Here is a 19,147-nt window from a genome sequence, read left to right as displayed (position 1 = left end):
AAACACCTTAAAAATAGAATTCCTCTTAATAGCGCCACCCAACCAAACAACCAACGTCATGGAATGGATGACGCACCTAACCGCACTTGACGGCCAACCGCTCATGATCGATTTGGCCAAATCGCTAGGTATAACTCTGGACAATAAGCTAAATATGCAGAAACACATCAGTGCCGCAACAAAAGGAGCAACTTTTCAAATCAACACCCTCAGAAGACTGAAACCCTTCATATCCGCAAATGACTTTAAACAGGCAGTCCAAACTCCAGTAATCCCCAGAGTGGAATATGGGAGTGTCGCTCTCTGCGGCCTTCCCAGAACAACAGCCCCACTAAGAGCCTCAATCAATGCAGCCGCCAGACTAATCACAAGTTCCAAAAAAAACTGTCACATCTCCCCAGAACTGCGTGCCCTTAACTGGCTACCCTTTGAGGCCAGAATCCATTTGAAAATCACCTGTATGACACACAAGGCATTGCATCACAAAACACCACAATACCTTGCAGAAAAACTAATACTATCGGGCAGAGACAGACCGAACAGGAGTTCATATAACCTCCTTTTGAAACCACAACGCTTTAAAAAAAAAGAAAACCTATAACTGCTCCTTCTCAGGAATGGCCCCAAGGATTTGGAATGCCTTACCCCCAAAAACAAGACAGAACCCTCATGCGGCGTCCTTTAAAAAGGAAGTTAAATCGATTCTCCTTACAAAATTCACTTGATCCATCTGATGCAGGATGGTATATATGTGCTATGTTGGAACAGTTACCGTTTGTTTGACATAGCAACATTACTTTTGTTTGTATATGCTTATGTCTCCTCTGTCTATTTTCCCCTTTTTTCCTGTATTATGCTGTAAAGCGCTCTGATACCCGCAAGGGTCTGGTCCGCGCTTCATAAAACCTTAAAAATAAATTAAAAAAAATATATTACTAAAGCATAGGGTGGTAGTGCACTGTCACTTACAGAGAGCACATTTTCCAATGAAATGGCCAAAAACATTCCCACTAAAATGCAGTTTTACTTATCAAACCATACAGTGTATAAACAATCATCTGAAGAAATTGGGTTTCAGCAAACATTTATAATTTTCACATCACCAAGTGGCCCGAATGGTTTCGGTCATATTAAAATATTTTTTTCATCAGAATTACAAAACAAGGGCTTTCAGAACAACTAAAATCCATTTTAAAATGTTTGTATTGTTAACTTTTTAGTCATTTAAATCTGTGTTAGAAAAAAACATGACATGCTACAGCCTTTCATTTCACACTTTTTGTACAAACAGCACATTTGTCAGACAGTTCACTTTACTAAGTCCTGGAACTTTGCAGTCAGAGAAAGAAAATTAATTGTAGGTGCAAAGTGAATTGTGACCTCGGTCGCAGAACACAAATTAAACGTGGATAGGTAAAAACAAGATTTAAGGGCATCTTCAATGCTCTTTCACTTTGGGGCGAGTGGGCCCTAAATATAGCTTGCCCTGATAAAATCAGACTCATCATAGCGAGTGGGAGAGTAGATTTGTCGAGGCCTGCATTCGATTCATCACCTGGTTTTTGATGCCCTTATGGGGAGGCGGTGTGGGAGCACCACCCATTTTTTTTTTATTACAGACTTTCCCTGTTATCAAGTGGGCTTTCAGACCCCGTGTGGGTGCAGACTAGGGTTAAACACCCTTACCCTCTCTCTTGTAAGGGCAGAAAGATGGAAAATAACTGGGGGTAAAGGGTGGAGCACAGGCACTTGCCCGGGAGGCTGCTCCCCCTGGTGTCTAGTGGAGTGCCAGGCAATCACAGCCCTCTGTGATCACCTGGTGCTTTGCAGGGTATCGCTAGAAAGCTACGTTTCTCAGCTTTCCAGATAGGCCTCCATGTTGCACAATTGGAGTGAACGCAGAGAACAGTGCTGTTGTCGGCACCCTTTGGTGTCGGTTCTACAAATGACATGACGCATTTGAGTCATTTGCAGGATGGTCACACACCTCTAGGCCGGAAGTGGAGACTCTCCTGCTCTGATCCAGTGGGTGTGACGGGGGATGGCATTGGAGCAGCACAAAAGCTGCTGCTCCAGACACGTGGACGTGGCCATGCCCACAGCACCGGGTGTGAGCGCTATAAGTGTGAAAGTCACATTCAGCATCAAAGAGGTTAATATTCTCTCAACGCAAGTTTTTTTTGTGTATGTATATGTATATATATATATATATATATATATATATATATATATATATATATATATATTAATATATATTTAAAAAAGGGCTAAACGAATACGATGACACTCCAAATTGTATAAACTTGTAAATATGTGTATAATAATCTGTACATGTTTATAAATGTTCCTTAGAGTCTTCTCACCTCGTTTCTCGGTAATTGAAGTCACGGCACAGCAACAGGTAGTTTGAACAAAGAATATATTTATTTACACACCATGTGCAAAATAACGTGCAACGATTAGGACGGCCTACGCGTTTCGGCTACTACAAGCCTTCCACTGGACCATAGAGTCCTTGGTGTCTAGACCCTTTTTAAGGTGCAATGTGCAGTACAAAAAAATATAAGTCCCTTTTCCATTTCCATTAAAAAGTCTAGACTGTTAACCTTGTGTCTTTCGAAACAAAAATTGTCGCCATTTTGGAAGTAGTTTGAAAATGCATTATACTGACTACTTGCAAATCAATTCAAACATTACTGTGAAGTACTTGTTATTAGATTGTTGCAATAATTATGCATTCCATTTTACATATTTACAATCTATATACAGTTTATTATTCTCTATTTAAGGTGTTGTGTATTTACGCACAATTTTAATTCTGATAGCCAATAAAGTACTGTTGCCATTCCCTGTATTAAAGTGCGAGAGACACAACTAGATGTAAACTACACTTAAACTGTACATATTTCACATTATTTACAAGATAATTCAGTCCTTTATCATTACCAAATTCCTGATGTTTACATTGCAATCTACTTTCTCAGACAACTTACACAGTTCGATATTTTGCCTGGTGTGTGATTTGAATTTTGTAAAGTACATTTAAAATTGGATCACAGTATGGAATGATTTGGATTTTGAATTACACTAAGTTGTGGTCTTTCTATATGTACAGAATACATTTTTGTCAAAGTTTTTTAAAGAATCTTTAGTATATAGATTGAACAGACTAAGGGCGATTTTTCGTTTATGAATGATTTCACATTCTTGCAGATGTTGGAAACACAATACAGACGGGCACTTGGATTCGCAAGGCATTTTTTAACTTCATACTCATTTCACAGGTGTACGTGTAGTTCGGCATCCAAGTTGTGCCCAAAGGGATGTTCTGTGCCCATTGCTAGAATCATTCGCGATTCAAGTTTGCGTAACATCAGTGTTTGATCTCCCCCTCTTTCAGAAAGTTTGCATAGTTTTATTCCAGCATATCTAAGCAAACTTGGATTGGATTGATGGCATTTAGCAAAATGTGTTGCCATAGGGTAACTCGTATCCACATTCTTGATCGCTCTCATATGTTGCAAGATTCTAAGTTTGAGTTTGTTAATTGTACTCCCTATATACAGTTTTTCACAAGGGCACGATAGTCTATATACCACACATTTGGATTCACATGTTATGTGGTCCCTTATTTTTTCAATCCGTCCACACTGTAGTCTGTTAAGTTCGTGCCATGTTCGCAGGCCTTACATTTGAAACATTTCCAGAACGAATAGTTTTCTTACCTGTCGGTGTAGTATTGCAGCTTGAAGATCTTTCTGGATTCACTATGCTGTGCATTATTCCGCGGTCTTGTGGTTGGGTCCGGATTCGTAGTCTTTTCGTTGTGTTTTTTTTTTTTGTAGCCCAGGTGGGCGTCGGCGTCACACCTCCTTGGGTGCATTTCCGGTGACGTCGGCATGCTTCCTGCGGAAGCTCCCACTCTTGGGCGCCATCTTCGGGTTCTTTTTTTCCGTGTTTCTTTTGTTTCCGAAGTAATGGCATTGTTCTATTCAGGTGATATTTTATCGCTTTGTACTTTCAAAGTCCTCTTTTTTTTTTTTTTTTTTTTATTAACCACCAATTCTCTCTCCAGCCTCATCTTTCTGGCGGAGGTGGGTGGGTTCGCTAGTGAATCCAGAAAGATCTTCAAGGTGCAAAACTACAAAACTACACCGACAGGTAAGAAAACTATTCGTTTTGCAGCGTGAATCTTTCTGGATTCACTATGCTGTGCATAGATTTTGTAGCGGTTTCTCATCTCTGTGGCGGCTGGGTGGAAGATGAGCGTTGGTTATTGAATATGTGCTGGAGCACCCTTTGTCCGACTTGTGCTTCCTTGTTCATCTGTATATCCACACAGTAGTGCTTCGTGAACGTGTGCACCGAAGCCCATGTTGCCGCCAGGCATATGTCCTCTATGGGTGTGTTAGCCAGGAAAGCTATTGTAGCACCCTTTTTCCTAGTGGAGTGGGCACGTGTCCCCTCTGCTAGCTTGTCCTGCCCGTTTGTGGCAGAGTTGAATTATCTGTGCGATCCATCGTGCAATAGTCTTTTTGGTTACTGCCTTTCCCATGAAACTGTTGGCGAATGACACGAAGAACTGTTTTGTTTTCCTGTGTCCCTTCGCCCTCTCAATGTAGTGCATGACTGCCCTTCTGGCGTCCAGGGTGTGCAGAACCCGCTCTGCGCTAGTTGTTGGTTTTTTAGAAAAAACTCGGTATCTGTATAGACTGGTTCATGTGGAATTTGGATACCACCTTCGGCATGAAGTGTGGGTCAGTCCTCATCACAACCCTATCATTGTGTATTTGTATGTAGGGTTCTTGTAGCGTTAGCGCTTGAAGCTCGCTTACTCTGCGTAAGGACGTTATTGCAACCAGGAAAGCTGTTTTCATAGTTAGCATCTTTAGGGAGGCCTTGTGAAGTGGTTCAAAGGGCTCTTTCATGAGTTCCGTTAGGACTATGTTCAAGTTCCATGCAGGTGGCGGCACCCGCTTGGGTGGTGCGATCCTTTTCGCTCCTTCCAGGAATCTCTTCACCACCTGTGATGTGAAGAAACTCTTGCACGTCTCTCCCCTTGTGTAGGCGACTATCGCTGCCAAGTGAACTCTTAACGAGGATGAGCTAAGGTTCTTCTCCAGCAAGTGTGTCAGGTACTTTAGCACTGTGGAGTCCTTCTTCATTTTAGTGTGAAGTCTTTCTTTTCTGCACCACATTGTGAGTCTTTTCCATTTCGCAACGTAGCACTTCCGAGTGCAGGGCCTCCGTGCCTCCCGAAGGACCCTCAGGGTGCTTTCTGGCAGTCTCAAGTGTGCGAACTCTATGTCCTCAGGAGCCACGCTACTAGGCTCAGGCTCTCTGGCTCTGGGTGTAGCACTTCTCCGTTCTGCATGGAGAGTAGGTCTTTCCTCTTGCCGAATCTGTGGGGTGCACACGGTGTCATCTCCATGATCTGCGAGTACCATGTCTGTCTGGCCCACTGTGGCGCGACCAGTATCAGGGTCATGTTGCTCGCTCTGCACTTGCTCAGCACTCTGTGCATCAGTGGTATCGGGGGAAAGGCGTAAGCAAATGTCCCGGACCAATCTATCGATAGGGCATTCCCCAGTGACCCCTCCTCGGGCTGTCTGGATGCGAAGTTTTGGCATTTTGCATTCCGGCGTGTGGCAAACAGGTCCACTGATGGTGTTTCCCATCTGTCGAACAGCCACCTCGTCTCTTGAGCATTGAGCTCCCACTCGTGGGATGCCGATGTCTGCCTGCTGAGCCAATCTGCCTGTATGTTGTCCTTCCCTGGTAGGTGTATGGCTAGCAGGTCTATCTTGAGAGGGATGGCCCATCTCCATATCTCCTGCGCCAGCGCTGAAAGCGGGGCTGACTGTGTGCCCCCCTGCTTGTTGATGTAGAACATTGCGGTGGTGTCTGTTTGTAGCAACACCTTGTGCTTGTACAGTCTTGTTTGGAAGGCTTTCAGTGCCAGGAAGATTGTCTTCAATTCTAGGTAATTGATGTGCCTTGTCGCATCTGCTGGCGTCCACAGTTCCCTCACCTTGAGCTCCTCCATGTGAGCGCCCCATCCCTTCAGGGATGCGTCTGTGGTGATGGTCGCTGTTGGCGTTGGGGGCGTTAGAGGCTTTCCCCTTGTTATGTTCTCCATGGTCCACCATGTCATCTCCTTCTGCACTGCGTGCGTTACAACCACTAGATCCTCCCAACTGCCTGTAGCTTGTGACCATTGCTCCTGTAGCCATTCTTGAATGGGTCTCATGTGGAGACGTACATTCGGTACCAGGTGGATGCATGATGCCATCATCCCCATGATCTTGCTCGCAGTCCTCACTGTCCGAGCTTGTCCCTTCCGGTAGAGGCGAGTTTCCTTCACCAGCGCCCTCGCCCTCTTCTCGCTGGGGAGCACCTTGCCCTGTAGGGTGTTGATCTGTGCTCTCAGGAAGATCTTCACTTGTTCCGTCTCCATTGATGATTTCTTCCAAGGATGGAGAACCCCAGGCTTATGAGCGTGCTCGTCACTGTGTGTGCGTGCTGCTTGCATTTCTGGTATGAGTTTGCTTTCACCAGCCAGTCGTCCAGGTAGGGGTATACGTGTATTCCCTGCCTTCGTAGGTGCGCTGCGACTGCTGCGAGGCACTTTGTGAAGACCCTTGGTGCTGATTTTAGCCCGAAGGCTAGTGTCGTGAACTGGTAGTGGCTTTCTCCGATGGTGAACCTGAGCATATGCTTGTGCTTCCTGTTCATTGGGATGTGCAGGTAGGCGTCCTTGAGGTCTATCGTAACCATGAAGTCGCCGATCTGCAATTACGGGAGCACCTCTTGCAGTGAGGTCATTTTGAATTTTTGCGTTCTTATGAATTTGTTCAGGAACCTTAGGTCCAGAATGGGTCTCATTGTCTCGTCTACTTTTGGTACCAGGAAGTACGTGGAGTATATTCCTTTGTTTCTTTCCTTGAAGGGTACCCGTTCTATGGCCTGCTTCCGCAGGAGTTCCTTTGCTTCTTCCTGAAGACACTCTAGCTGCTTGCCTGCTGGTGGTTTTCTTTTTGGTTTTCTGCTTGTTGGGCTCCCCTCCAACTCTATGCAGTATCCGAATTGGATGATGTTGAGGATCCATTTGTCTGATGTGATTTCTCTCCATTCTTGGAGGTAAAATCTTAACCTTCCTCCCACCGGTGTTATGTGGTCGTAGATGTGTAGCTTGTCTTGACCCCTCTGTATGTGCTGCCCCCTGGGATCTTTTCTGTGGGTGGGCACACGGAGTTTATTTAAGTCACTTACGAGGCGGGCTGCTGTCCCCCTCTTCTATTCTGTCCACGTCCATTTCCTCTCCCTCAAAAGGACTGGCCTCTTTGTTGGTATTGCCAGGACTGCTTCTGCTGACCCTGCTGAGCCTGCGAGTCTGCCTGGTGCGATTGTTGGAAAGCCTGGTGTGATGTACCTGGCTGGTTTCCACCTCTTCCGCCAGGCCTCTGTGACGGAGTGCCTCTTTTGTTGCCTCTGAACTGCAATGCTCCCATGGACCTTGCTGTTTCGTTATCCTTTTTTAGTTGACTGAGCTTCTCATCAACTGTTGTCCCAATAAGCGTGTCGCCGTTGAACGGTGTGTTCAGGATGCTGTGTTGCACCTCTGGTTTGAAACCTGAAATCCTGAGCCAGGCGTGTCTCCTTTCAGTGACACCCATCATCATGAGCCTGCTAAAGGTGTCTGCTCCATCCAAGGCCGTCTTAAGGCAAGAATTTGCCGCGTTCTTCCCTTCTTCAACCAGCTTTTCGGCCTTCTGCCTGGCATCCTGGGGCAAGTCCTTCACCAACTGCCCCAGCTCCTCCATGATCTGGTACATGTGCCTGTTTATCAGGGCGTTGGAATTAGCCATGCGCCAGTGGGTCGCGGCGTTCCGTTCGATCCTTCTGCCCACCAGATCCATTCTCTTGCTCTCCTTATCCGGTGGTGGTCCAGAAGTAGTGGGTACGTTAGCCCTCTTCCTTGCTGTGGCCGTGATAATGGAGTCTGCAGAGACCGTCCCCTGAATGTAGGGTGGGTCTTTTGAGGAATGTTTGTATTTCTTCTCTGTTCTGGGAGTTACTGCCTTGCATGTTGCGGGCTCCCTGAATGCTTCCTTCCCTTGAACCAAGACGCTGTCGAGCATTGGCAGGTACTGGCTCCTTGTTTGTGTGGGTAGCAATGTCTCTAGAAGAAAGTCTGCTTTCTGCTTCTCTTCGTCGAGCTTGAGTTTGAATGCCGCTGCGGCAGACCTTATCACCGAGTTGTAGGCCCCGATGTCGTCTGGCGGCGAGGGCCTCGAGGGATATGTGTCGACCGCCTCCTCCAGGCTGTCAGTGTCGACCTCTAGGTAATCCACCTCCTGTAAGTCAGAGGGGGCCGACTCTGCGTCCGTCCTGCTGTCCTCTTCATCCCCATAGTTGTAACTATCGTAGGGATTCTCTTCCTCTTCCTGGTCGTCGACCACCTCGACGTCCGGGTCTTGTTCCTCGGCGACCTCGTCTTCTTCCTCGACCACCTCCACCACTGGCGGCTTGGTCTTGTGTGGGATCGTGAAGGTTTTCATCTTTGCGTCGAAATCTTTCTTCCGCTGCAAGATGTTTTCCATTTCGGCCTCGAGGCGCCTTCTCTTTTTCTCCATCTCGGCCGCGTGTTCCGCGTCGGATGGTTCGGCCGCTCTTTTCGGCGGCTGGCTCGGCGCCGTGCTTTTCGGTGCCGAAGTTTTCGACGTCGAACCGGATTTCGGGTCTCTGGTCGGCGTCGGTAGTTTAGGGTCCTTCTCCCTCGGCGTCGATCGATCCTTTTCGGGGACGATTTTCGACGACTTCTGCTGCTCAGCAGCTCTCGGCGCCGGGGACTCCTTCTAAGAGGATCCGCTGGGCCTGTGGGTACTCGCGGACGCCAGGTGTTTTGTCGTCGGCGCTTTCGGGGGCTTGCCCTCGTTTTTTCGAGACTCAGAGTCTCTCGGGTTCTTGGGGGCCGGAGAGTCTCCTACCTTATCAGAAGTCTTTGTGTAATCGGTCTCTACGACCGTGTAGCTGTCGTCTTCGGCGGCAGCGTTGTCCTCTTCCTCGGAAGACATCCCCAGATCGTAGAGGGACGGAGTCGGGGCCTTCCCCTGCAGGGTGGCGTGCGCTACCCTCTCTCTCACACGAAGGGTCTTCGGGGTGAAGGCGGAGCAGGCGTTTCAGTCCTCGCTTTCGTGATTTACCGGTAGACAAAGGTTGCATACCGGGTGCTGGTCCTTCTGCGCGTACTTGTGGTGGCAGTTACGGCAGAACTTGAACGGAGTGTTGCCCATCGTCGAGCGCTCAGGGCCTCCCTGGTCGCGTGTTCGTCAAAGATCTCGATGAATTCTTCTTCTCCTTTGCTGACTCCTCGTCGATGAAGTCTCCTGGAGTCTTCAGATGCCTTTTCTTTGCAATTTCTGTCCTTTTCCTTCTTCTTTCTCCAAAAATGTCTGGAGCCCAAACGGGAACGATCCAGACCCGACCGCGGAAAAAAAGAATCTGAAGATGGCGCCCAAGAGTGGGAGCTTCCGCAGGAAGCATGCCGACGTCACCGGAAATGCACCCAAGGAGGTGTGACGCCGACGCCCACCTGGGCTACAAAAAAAACAAAAAACAAAGAAAAGACTACGAATCCGGACCCAACCACAAGACCGCGGAATAATGCACAGCAAAGTGAATCCAGAAAGATTCACGCTGCAAAACCCCGGTGTTAACCATGCTGTTTTCTTGGGGATTTTTAACTGTAGGTGACTGAGTTAAAATGTCGCCTAGTGATGAAGTTTTTCTGTAACAAATGCTGGGGTAAGAGGTCAGATTTTCCTTTAATGTTTCATCAAGCATTAGGATGTTCCAATTTCTTTTTAAAGCTTTTTTAAGTTCCTGACTCTGATTGTTATAGTCAATAATTATTCTTGTTACATTTTCCTTTTCCATATTGTCTGGGTTGTAGTTCTTATCATTGTTCTTGTTCCCCCTTGGTAGGAGGAGATCTTTTCTTTCCTTCAGGTTCATCCTTTCTTTTGCAGATGTAATTACTTCCATAGGATAACCTCGTTCTTGGAATCGCTTGCTCAGTCCATCAATTTCCTTTACCAGATCAACATCTTCTGAGCAATTCCTTTTGGCTCGAAGCATTTGGCCATAGGGAATGCACCACTTGAGTTTATTTGGATGTCCACTGTTCGCATGCAACAAACTATTGCAGGACGTTGGCTTTCTATGGATTTTCGTGCATAGTGTTTCATTTTTGATAAAAACTTCAACGTCGAGAAAGATCAAAGTAGTTGCACTGATTGATGAGGTAAAGTGGAGGTTAAAATTATTGTTCTCCAGTGAGTTTATGAACATTTGCAAGTCATTGATGTTACCTTCCCAGATTATGAACAAGTCGTCTATAAAACGACACCAGAATTTAATTCTTGATTCATGCTTCCTCTCTACTTCCAGCACTTCAGTCTCCCACATGGCCATTAGGAGGTTCGCATACGTGGGCGCAAATGATGTACCCATTGCGGTACCCTGTTTTTGTAGGTACAGGTTGCCCAAGAATAGAAATGCATTATGCATTAAGCAGTACGTAAGCATTTCTATTAGCATTGCTGAATGTTCCAGATGACTGATGGATCTTGTCTCCAGAACTTTCTTAACGGCCTTGATCCCATCTGTATGGCGTATCGAAGTATACAGTGATGTTACGTCTATACTCGCCATCAGGTAGTTAGATTTCCAATTGATTCCTGAGATTTTATTGAGGAAGTCCATTGTGTCTCTTAAATAGGACGGTAACGTCATTACATAATTCATGAGAAAGATGTCAATAAATCTTGATGTAGTTTCGAGTAATGAACCAATGGAGCTCACAATCGTTTGTTTATAAATGTGTAAATATATGAAATAATGATTTATAATCTGTATATATAGATTGAAATTCCACCAATATGGCGGCAACATTTGAGTCCATCATTGATTTTTATGCCATAACTTATCGCGTGATAGTTAGTATGGCGGCAGATAAACATTTAAAATGTCGGTTCATTTGGTGTGTAAGCTAAACACCTGACGAAGGCGGAGGCTGAAACGCGTTGTGTTTGCTATCAATAAAAGCGAATTGACCGAATATATATATATATATATATACACATGTATGTATATATATATATATATATATATATATGAATCCCAGCGCTGCACGTGTGTGTGTGTCATGAAAAGCATCTTTAGCAGTATCAGTAACACTATATTGTCTTCTTCAAGTGTTATTTCTTTCAGATGGTAAACAATGACAGAATGCACAATGTGGGTGTGGAAATGGAAAGCAGGTGTTGACGTCAGTTTAGCAACAAGTGAAAATGAAGTCAGTTGTCCTTATGGATTGACTCGTGCACTCTGAGAATCTTGAAAGAGTGTCTCCTGTGATGTTTGTGTCAAAATTATGATAGAAACTCAGCAAGAGAATATGCTAATGTTCAAAAATGCATAATAAAAAACTTACATGAGAATAGGAGGCCCTTGCAAGGACAAAAAGTGTGTCTACATTAAGAATCTAAAACGCAAGAGAATGAACAATACTGGAGACTTCCCAAGAAAGCAAAACTTAACTCAGAAAGCAAGGCTTCTGTTTCAAGACCCCCGCTTGTAATAGCATATCTCCTGAGCAGCAACTGGTCATGGAAATCCTCTGGGATTTGAAACTGTAATATTACATTCAGCTACAAAATATGTCGTGCTGTCGAGGTACTTGTACACATCTCGGTGTCGAAGTCATCCTGAGAGATGTTTGAGGTTTTGTGCTCTGGTACGCTTTGAATTTGGGCGGTAATTACTAATCAGCTGTTAATGTGTACTTTTACTTCTGCTTTCGCATTTGTCAGGTAACAATCAGTTGCCAGGCGCGCTTGTGTGTGGTTTATCTTGGTGTTAAATGGTAAAGGTGCACCATGATAGTCAGCAATACGCCATATGTATGCTATGTTGGACGAATGAAATGCGATTCGGTTCATGCCTTTTGTTGAAGAAATCACATGTATACATCAAATCGTGATAATTAAGCTACGACAAACAGCTGTGTGGCACTGGAGCCCGCATAACAAGTAATTCAAGCCTTAGCAAGAAAGATCACACCGTTCTAGCCCCTAATTTATCAGTGCATTAGTAACAACTGAATTCTAAGCAGCCACCTGAAATACAGAACTTCCAACATCCTATCCTTTACAGACAAAGGATCTCGGATAGCATGACTGCTCAAGAGCATCTTCACAAAGTAGACCTCTACCCAATAGATTATTTTTATTGTCCAAAAAAAGGTACATCATATCCTGGTAATGAAACTGCATCCACAGCACAAGAAATAACTTGGTTTCTGGCGTTTGTGGAAGCCCAACAATTTCTCAAAGAACAATAGTGAATGTATATGAAATGCTGGCGCTGTCATGTCCTGGCGTTAAGGATTGGCCTGACTTTGGGGCCCATTTCAGCTCTCTCACCGACTCCTGGACCACGCTGACTTTCTCTGTAAAAAGAATAAAGTGTTTTGGACTCATGCAGGAGATTATCAACGAGAGCCCACGACGAGTCTCGTGATGAAGAAGTAGATGTTCATGTAATGCCTGCTCAGTCATGCTTCATTATCAAGAAACAAAAACTAACCAGTGCTGTGAACTTTTAGGAGGTTGTGAAGATAAAGCATGCTCACTGACATACCAAAAGCTGCCCTAGTGAAAATGCCCACACAGCCAAACGGATAAAAGTCTCATGGATGTGAAGGGGAGCACTAGACAAATATGGAGGATTAAAATGTACATTGCCAGACAACATAAGAAAGGGCGGGAAGATAACCATACCGGTGGCAAAGAGACACGGGGGATACTGGAACGTGCAAGAACGGAGAGAAGAAGATGTAACAAATTGCAGAATGGACTGTCAAGAGCCAAACTAATTAAAGCCAATGTATACAATGCTTGACAACTCCCCCCCCCGTGCGTTTTTTCTTCTTTCTCTTCCCTCATGTGTTCACCACCCAGTACCATGTAAATATGCTCTTTATTTTCAATAAAAAATTACGGAAGTAATAAGTTATTGCTAAACACAGCGCCCCCCACAGGTCAGCGCTCAGTGCTGCTGCACTGGTCGCACTGCCATTTAGCCGCCCCTGCTGCTGACCCCCCATCATTGTGTCCTGAAAGACTTTGCTGCCTCTTGCTTGTTTGTCTGACTGCACCCCTCTGTCCATGAGAACCCATCGGATCTGCGAAGCAGCCCACGCTGGAGACACGAGACTCTTGTGACATTGAAGAGGCAGGTGCAAAAGCAGACATTTAATTGAGTCAGTTTAGAGCTCAGTATTTCCACAAAGGATATCTGGGTTTACCCTGGTATTGGAAATTCGAAAAAAATATTCTGAGTATTCTGATTTTGAAAGAGTGTACTAATAAATAATAAAGAAAATTAAAAAAAGAAAAAAAGAAAAAAAAAAGAAAGGTACTGCCTCAGCAAAGACAGAATTGGGCTTTTAAGTGCAGTACTTCAGAAATGGGAAATCAGGCCTAATAAAAAAATCAGTAGTGGATCGTGATTTGCAGATGACCAGCAAAGGGAATTGGATGCAACATATTGAAGAAACTGATCCCGTATACACCACTGATACTTGCAATTATGCATTCTGCTCCTGTTTTTAGCAAAGAGAAATGTAAGAACGTAAAGGTGCAGTCTGGTAACATCCAGTTTAATACCTAGTCCTATGCTATAGCAGTTGGCGATGCTTGGACAGACTTCTAACTTCTAGATTGAAAGAACCTCTGCATTCCTTCTTTTCAAAAGATAAATGAAGGCTTGTATAGACAATTTCACTAGTATGACATACAGTAAATGAGAATGCTGCTCTGATAGAATCAGCCATATCAAGAACCTGAATGGGTGAATTTTTTCAGGCAGAACTAATCCTCAGTGAGCCAGATTTCAGGACCATACGTGTCAAAACCCCTTTCAGAGAGCCACAGGGCAGACGGGAACTACTGGACCCAACCATGGTGGTTGTGGCTTTTTACTCCCGATGACCCAGGATTGTGGGGCTTGATGTGGAGTTTGGTGAGAAGGCGGTGCCGGGTGAGAGGAGGTAGGTATAAGGTGTAAGCCTACTCAATTAAAAAAAACAAGCTCGGCAATCCCAAATAAATGAATACCTAACCACATAACTGCTTTTATTAAAAAAGTAGTATTGATATTTGAGCCCAAAGTGAAATATGACATACAAGAAATAATACACACATTCTTCATTAAAATGGCGCTCTAGCATTGTCGGGGTAAATCAGAGTACCACTTCCCTGTCTAAGGACTGTGCTTGTTTCCTATTAATGTGACTAAACATTCAGATTAGGCCCTGCTAGGAAGTACAAGGCTTAGAAGTTCCACAATGGCTTCTTAAAAGTCAAAGTGCCTCAGCGCTATAGAACTTTGTCAGAGCAAATTCCACGGTGGCTCAGTGGCCCAGCAGTCAGTCTTACACGCTTTCACTGGAGCTGCGGTTCAGTAGTCCAGGGAGCACGTCAGCAGCTTGGCAGTGAACAGAAATCTTGATGCTGTGGGCGAGGCAGCAAGCAACCATTAGGCATTTCACATCACGCAGTAAGTCTTCCCGAGGCTGGTGGCAGGTTTCAGGTGCGTCTGGTGATTTAATAGATTCTCTACTTCCACGGGTCACAACCTGCTAAACTTCATCAGTCGCTCACTGCTCCAAGGAGAGGGGCCTCTCTTTTCACCATGACCCCCAACTGGCATGTGGGGGTTTACAAACAACACACAGCAAAAGCCCTCCCACTGTCCCCCGGGTGACAACACCAAACGTCATCGCAGGCACACAGGATCGCAAACAGCAGCCCTAAGGTGGACAGCCTGATCAGTATAACGGTTCTCAAACTTCACAGCAGCCCCAACCTGGTACACAGGGGATGTGAACAGCAGCACTTGAGCAGACGGCACGATTAGTACAACGGTCCTCAACGCAGACTCAAATCTCACACTCTGAATCAGGGGTCCAATCGAGAGGATCCCCACTGGACCTTGCTTCCTTCAGGCACTTTTTCTCCTCCCAGGGTCCTCTGGTCTCTGTAGAAGGCAGATTCTAGTGCTTTAGTCTCTGGAATAAGAGGTCTTGATTCTCCAGGGTGATGTCCCCTCACACAGCAGGAAGATCAGAAGGCCTTAGTCCCCAGTGCTGGTCACAAGAGGCAGAAATCATGCTGAGCTTCTCCATGCTGATGTACAGCTCCAGTCTGACAATTTTGGAGACTCAAGTTCACCCTTTTATAATCCATTTTCTAACAGGTGTCATTTAGTGTCTTAGTCTTTGAAGTTAGAGATGTTGGGGTTGCCGCCTTTGGAATGTCCACTCCTCTGTCCTGCCCTTTGCCTAGGAAGGAGTCTGTCACAGCAACAGAGACTCCAAACAAACACAATATCCCTTCACATGCCATGGGTGTGACTAGAGGACCACATATGGATATCTCCTTCACTAATATATGCCTGTCAGAAGGTTACCAAGGCCCCAGTTCCTATTCTTTGAGATTCCCTGATCAGTCCTATCTCCTTTGTGAGATGTGCCCAGGCCCAACTGATCAGTGACCTTTTCTGAATCAAATAACTGCTTGGAAGTGCAGGAGAGAGACTGGCTCTCCCTTACTCCAGTGTGTATACAACCAAGCTCTCAGAAGTGCAGGCAATCCACAAATCTGTCTAGGAATGGTTCCTCCACCTCCAAATGCTTTACTCAAGACCCTGGGCTTCCAATATGGAGCCCACTAGCTGCCGTGCACTGTGCTATACATAAGCACACTTACATTATAATGTACATTACAGTACACACACGCTGCACACTAACCTGGTGCAGGTTAAGGGCGAGTTAGGTGCACAACACCGAAACGTAACATGAGTGGGTCAGTAGGCCTCACTCAAATGACACAGATACAAGGGTCTGTTCACGCTAGTCATCGTCATTAAAAAAACATGGCATGCTGCCACGATAATGCTTTGGCTATTTACCGCTAGGTAAGGATAGTCGTTCTTTATCTCTAGTGGCGTATTATGCGTCCTCCCAGTGTAACAAGATTACAATCCGTGAGGCAGGCCTAGGTCATGGCACACAAGCATGAGAAGTGTTTGATCATGACGCAAAAATCGGTACCAAGGATCCAGACATCACTGCAGATGGGGCACTCCGTATAGAGGTGCAGGCCTATCGCCATGCAGTGGGCTTTTTCGTCCCAACAACATTCATTGAAGTACCTATCAAGCTCTATCTCATATGCCCAGCATCTCCAAAAGAAGTGAGTTTGAGCGCAGCAAAAGTGTTGTCAATGTGACAAATTGGTGCCAGTAACATTAAAGTATTGGATTAGCATTATAGGGTAAATGTACTTAAAAGTGTTTTCACAAAATAGCACACCATGTGTCAAATAAGAAATGTTAACAATCAAAACCAGTCAAAACAATACAGGCAATCTAAACTAAATATAAATTGAACAGAGGAAGTTGAAGACATCTCTAATATTACTATGTTAGCTAAAGGGAAGACCAAAGGCAATGTACAAAAGAACAGAGGGTATTCACTTTATTTAGGGGGGATCTAACGGTGCAATAAAAAGTGCATACCTTTCAGCAGAAAAGTCCTTCTCTTTGCAAATTTCCATCAGTTTAGGAGCCAATCTAAAAGCTTTCAGAGAAAGAGATCCTTGTGAAGTCTTGATGGGATCTAAAAGAAACAACATTTTGTTAGAGAGACATTCTGTTCAAATCAAAGGTGTAAGAAACAAGGCAGATCTAAAGTGACTTTTCAAACTCAACAAACAATGTTCCAGGACATGGATACTAGAAGGAAATCCAGATAAAACCCATGGGTCTAGATAAACATTAACGTAACACAATCGAGCAATCTGCAATGTAGCTGTAATGAGTGGTCTTCTATGTGGTATCAGCCATTAAAGTCCATGGAAATGATTAAAGCACTTTAAACATAATAATTTGGTATTCTACCAGCATGTGTTGTTCTAACTGCTGACATTGCAAAAACTTCTCTGTTGTGTCCATAAGACTATGATGAGCCACAACACACTGATCACAAGCCAAGTACATCCTACTTATTGAAGGTTAAGCACAAGAAGCACCTGCCGCATCACCAATCGAAAACATGAAAGGCCCTGCCAGGACCAAATCTAGAATACATGCCCACCCTACATCTCCCTAAAAAGTTTTGTCTTAGTGGGGCGTGGCTACGGAGGCGACCAAGATGGCCGCATCCGATTAGAGCTCCGCCGGTCGGGCGATGATACCGGCCCTGATCCTGCGGTACGAGAGCCTCACCATGCACACTTCCATCTCCCCGCGATCACGGGGCCCCGCGGCAGCGACTGATGCCACCATAATTGCTGGGACCGACTTTGGACGTCGCCGGCGCCCGATACCACCGGGGCCCGGCTCGGGCCTACCATCCGCCATCTTGGTGCTGCCGGGGAAGTGGCGAGTCAGTGCCCCTTGCCGCCCCCTTCCCGATCTCTTTCCCCGCTCCCGCCTGCTCTGGTGCATGCTCCCGTGGCCCGATCGCTGCCCGCCTCTTCCCTGCCTGGCCCCCGCTGCAGGTGCGGACATTTTGGCCCTCGGGCCTACCGCGCTGCCGAAAGCCAGGGCCTCGAGCTCCGGTTGCGGGGGAGGTGTTCCGGGGCTTGGGTGGGGGTGGTGGACTAGTGGTGGTGGGCGATTGGGCTCCCCATCTTCTCGACGCCTGGGGGGGTGCTTCGTGGCCGGTTGAATGGAGGGGACTCTCTAGGCCCCCCTGCCCTCCGGTCTGGGGCCTCTCTAGGGCTCACTTGCGGCCCTGACCGCCCGGCTGCGTTGGTGGCTGCCTGGGCTCCCTGCTCCTCGTCCTTCCCAGCTTGATGGGCTTACGTCTTGTGGTAAATAAATAAATAATACCTCTATTTTTGACTAGATATAACAATAACAGATAGCTCAATAAATAAGAGTCAAGATTCGAGGTAGTAGGAGTTTGCAGGTTTAATACAGCATAAAGGACAGGAACAGGACAACCTGCACGGGAATAGGATGGCAGCGCTGCACGGGGCAGGGACAAAGGAATGGGATCACTTTTAATAACAGTGCACAAGCATATATAGTTAAACAAAATACATGAGGTTCAATACAATAGGCGTAGCAGTGGGCAGGGCCTGTAGCAGTCGCGAGAGATAAGGCAGAAAGTAGGTGTAACAAGAGGCGTGAACAGGGCGTATACATAGACATGTGATGTAAACGTAACGGAATATGTCACAAATGGGGCGGAAACATGGAGGGGGCTACCTAAGGAGCCGGGACCTCTAACCTAGTGGTGCGCGCAAGCTGGCAATGACGTGTTACTAGGGAGAAGCTGGGGGCTATGACTTCTGAGCTAGAAGGAGAGACGAAAGTCTAGAGAGTCAGAGCGACATGTACCTAAACACTATCTAGTATCTGATGTTTAGAGAACATGTTGATAGAATCCAAAAGTTATCAGGGCAAAGGCTAACAGACACTAAGACTGGTGCATGCATTATTCTACATGTAGTGTGTGTTGAGGAATATTAAATGACCATAAATACAGTATTTCTCTTACATGGAGACGTAAAGGCTAGACGATGACTGAAACTATTGATGCAATTCAGTAGCTTAGGAATGCAGGGAAGGAGGGCTGGACTGATAACTAGAATCATAACATACTCTTGGCAGACTGGCAGGCAGAGCCAGGCCGAGCCGGGCACTGTGAGGCAGGAAGTAAGTGAAGGGTCAGGGATACAGGTGGGGGCTGTATCGCTCCTTGGAGAGGGTTCAGGAGACTGGAGCTGAATCTGAGTCCGGGCCCTTTTGAGGCCTAGAAACGGGGATCTTTACAATGAAATAACGTGCACACTGAGAAACGTGGCAACGTAGCTTTACATAGGCCTAATACTTGTAGCTTTCACGAGAACTGAAAACTGGCATACTAGAGTTGGACACAACTGTAATTGCGTCTTTAATCGATCATGGGGAATACATATGCATATTAATCATGCACACATAACACAAGATGGGGAACACGTAGGGACACAGAACATGGCAAAATTTACTTTTCCACATTCCCTCCTTG

General features: G+C 45.8%; 1 protein-coding gene across 1 annotated transcript in view; it reads right to left on the bottom strand.

Annotated features, from left to right (window-relative positions):
* Nucleotides 1–19,147, bottom strand: part of EIF3H (eukaryotic translation initiation factor 3 subunit H) — a 386,817-nt gene that overhangs the window by 105,698 nt on the left and 261,972 nt on the right. Inside the window, exon 4 of the mRNA XM_078686862.1 lies at nucleotides 16,648–16,747. Within this exon, the coding sequence (XP_078542988.1) occupies nucleotides 16,648–16,747 (100 nt within the window). The remainder of the gene's footprint in view (nucleotides 1–16,647; nucleotides 16,748–19,147) is intronic.

Source organism: Lissotriton helveticus, chromosome 4_1 (assembly GCF_964261635.1).
Source record: "Lissotriton helveticus chromosome 4_1, aLisHel1.1, whole genome shotgun sequence".
Lineage (NCBI taxonomy): Eukaryota > Metazoa > Chordata > Amphibia > Caudata > Salamandridae > Lissotriton > Lissotriton helveticus.
Note: the sequence above shows the minus strand (reverse complement) of the source record. Positions and strands in the feature narration are given on the sequence as shown.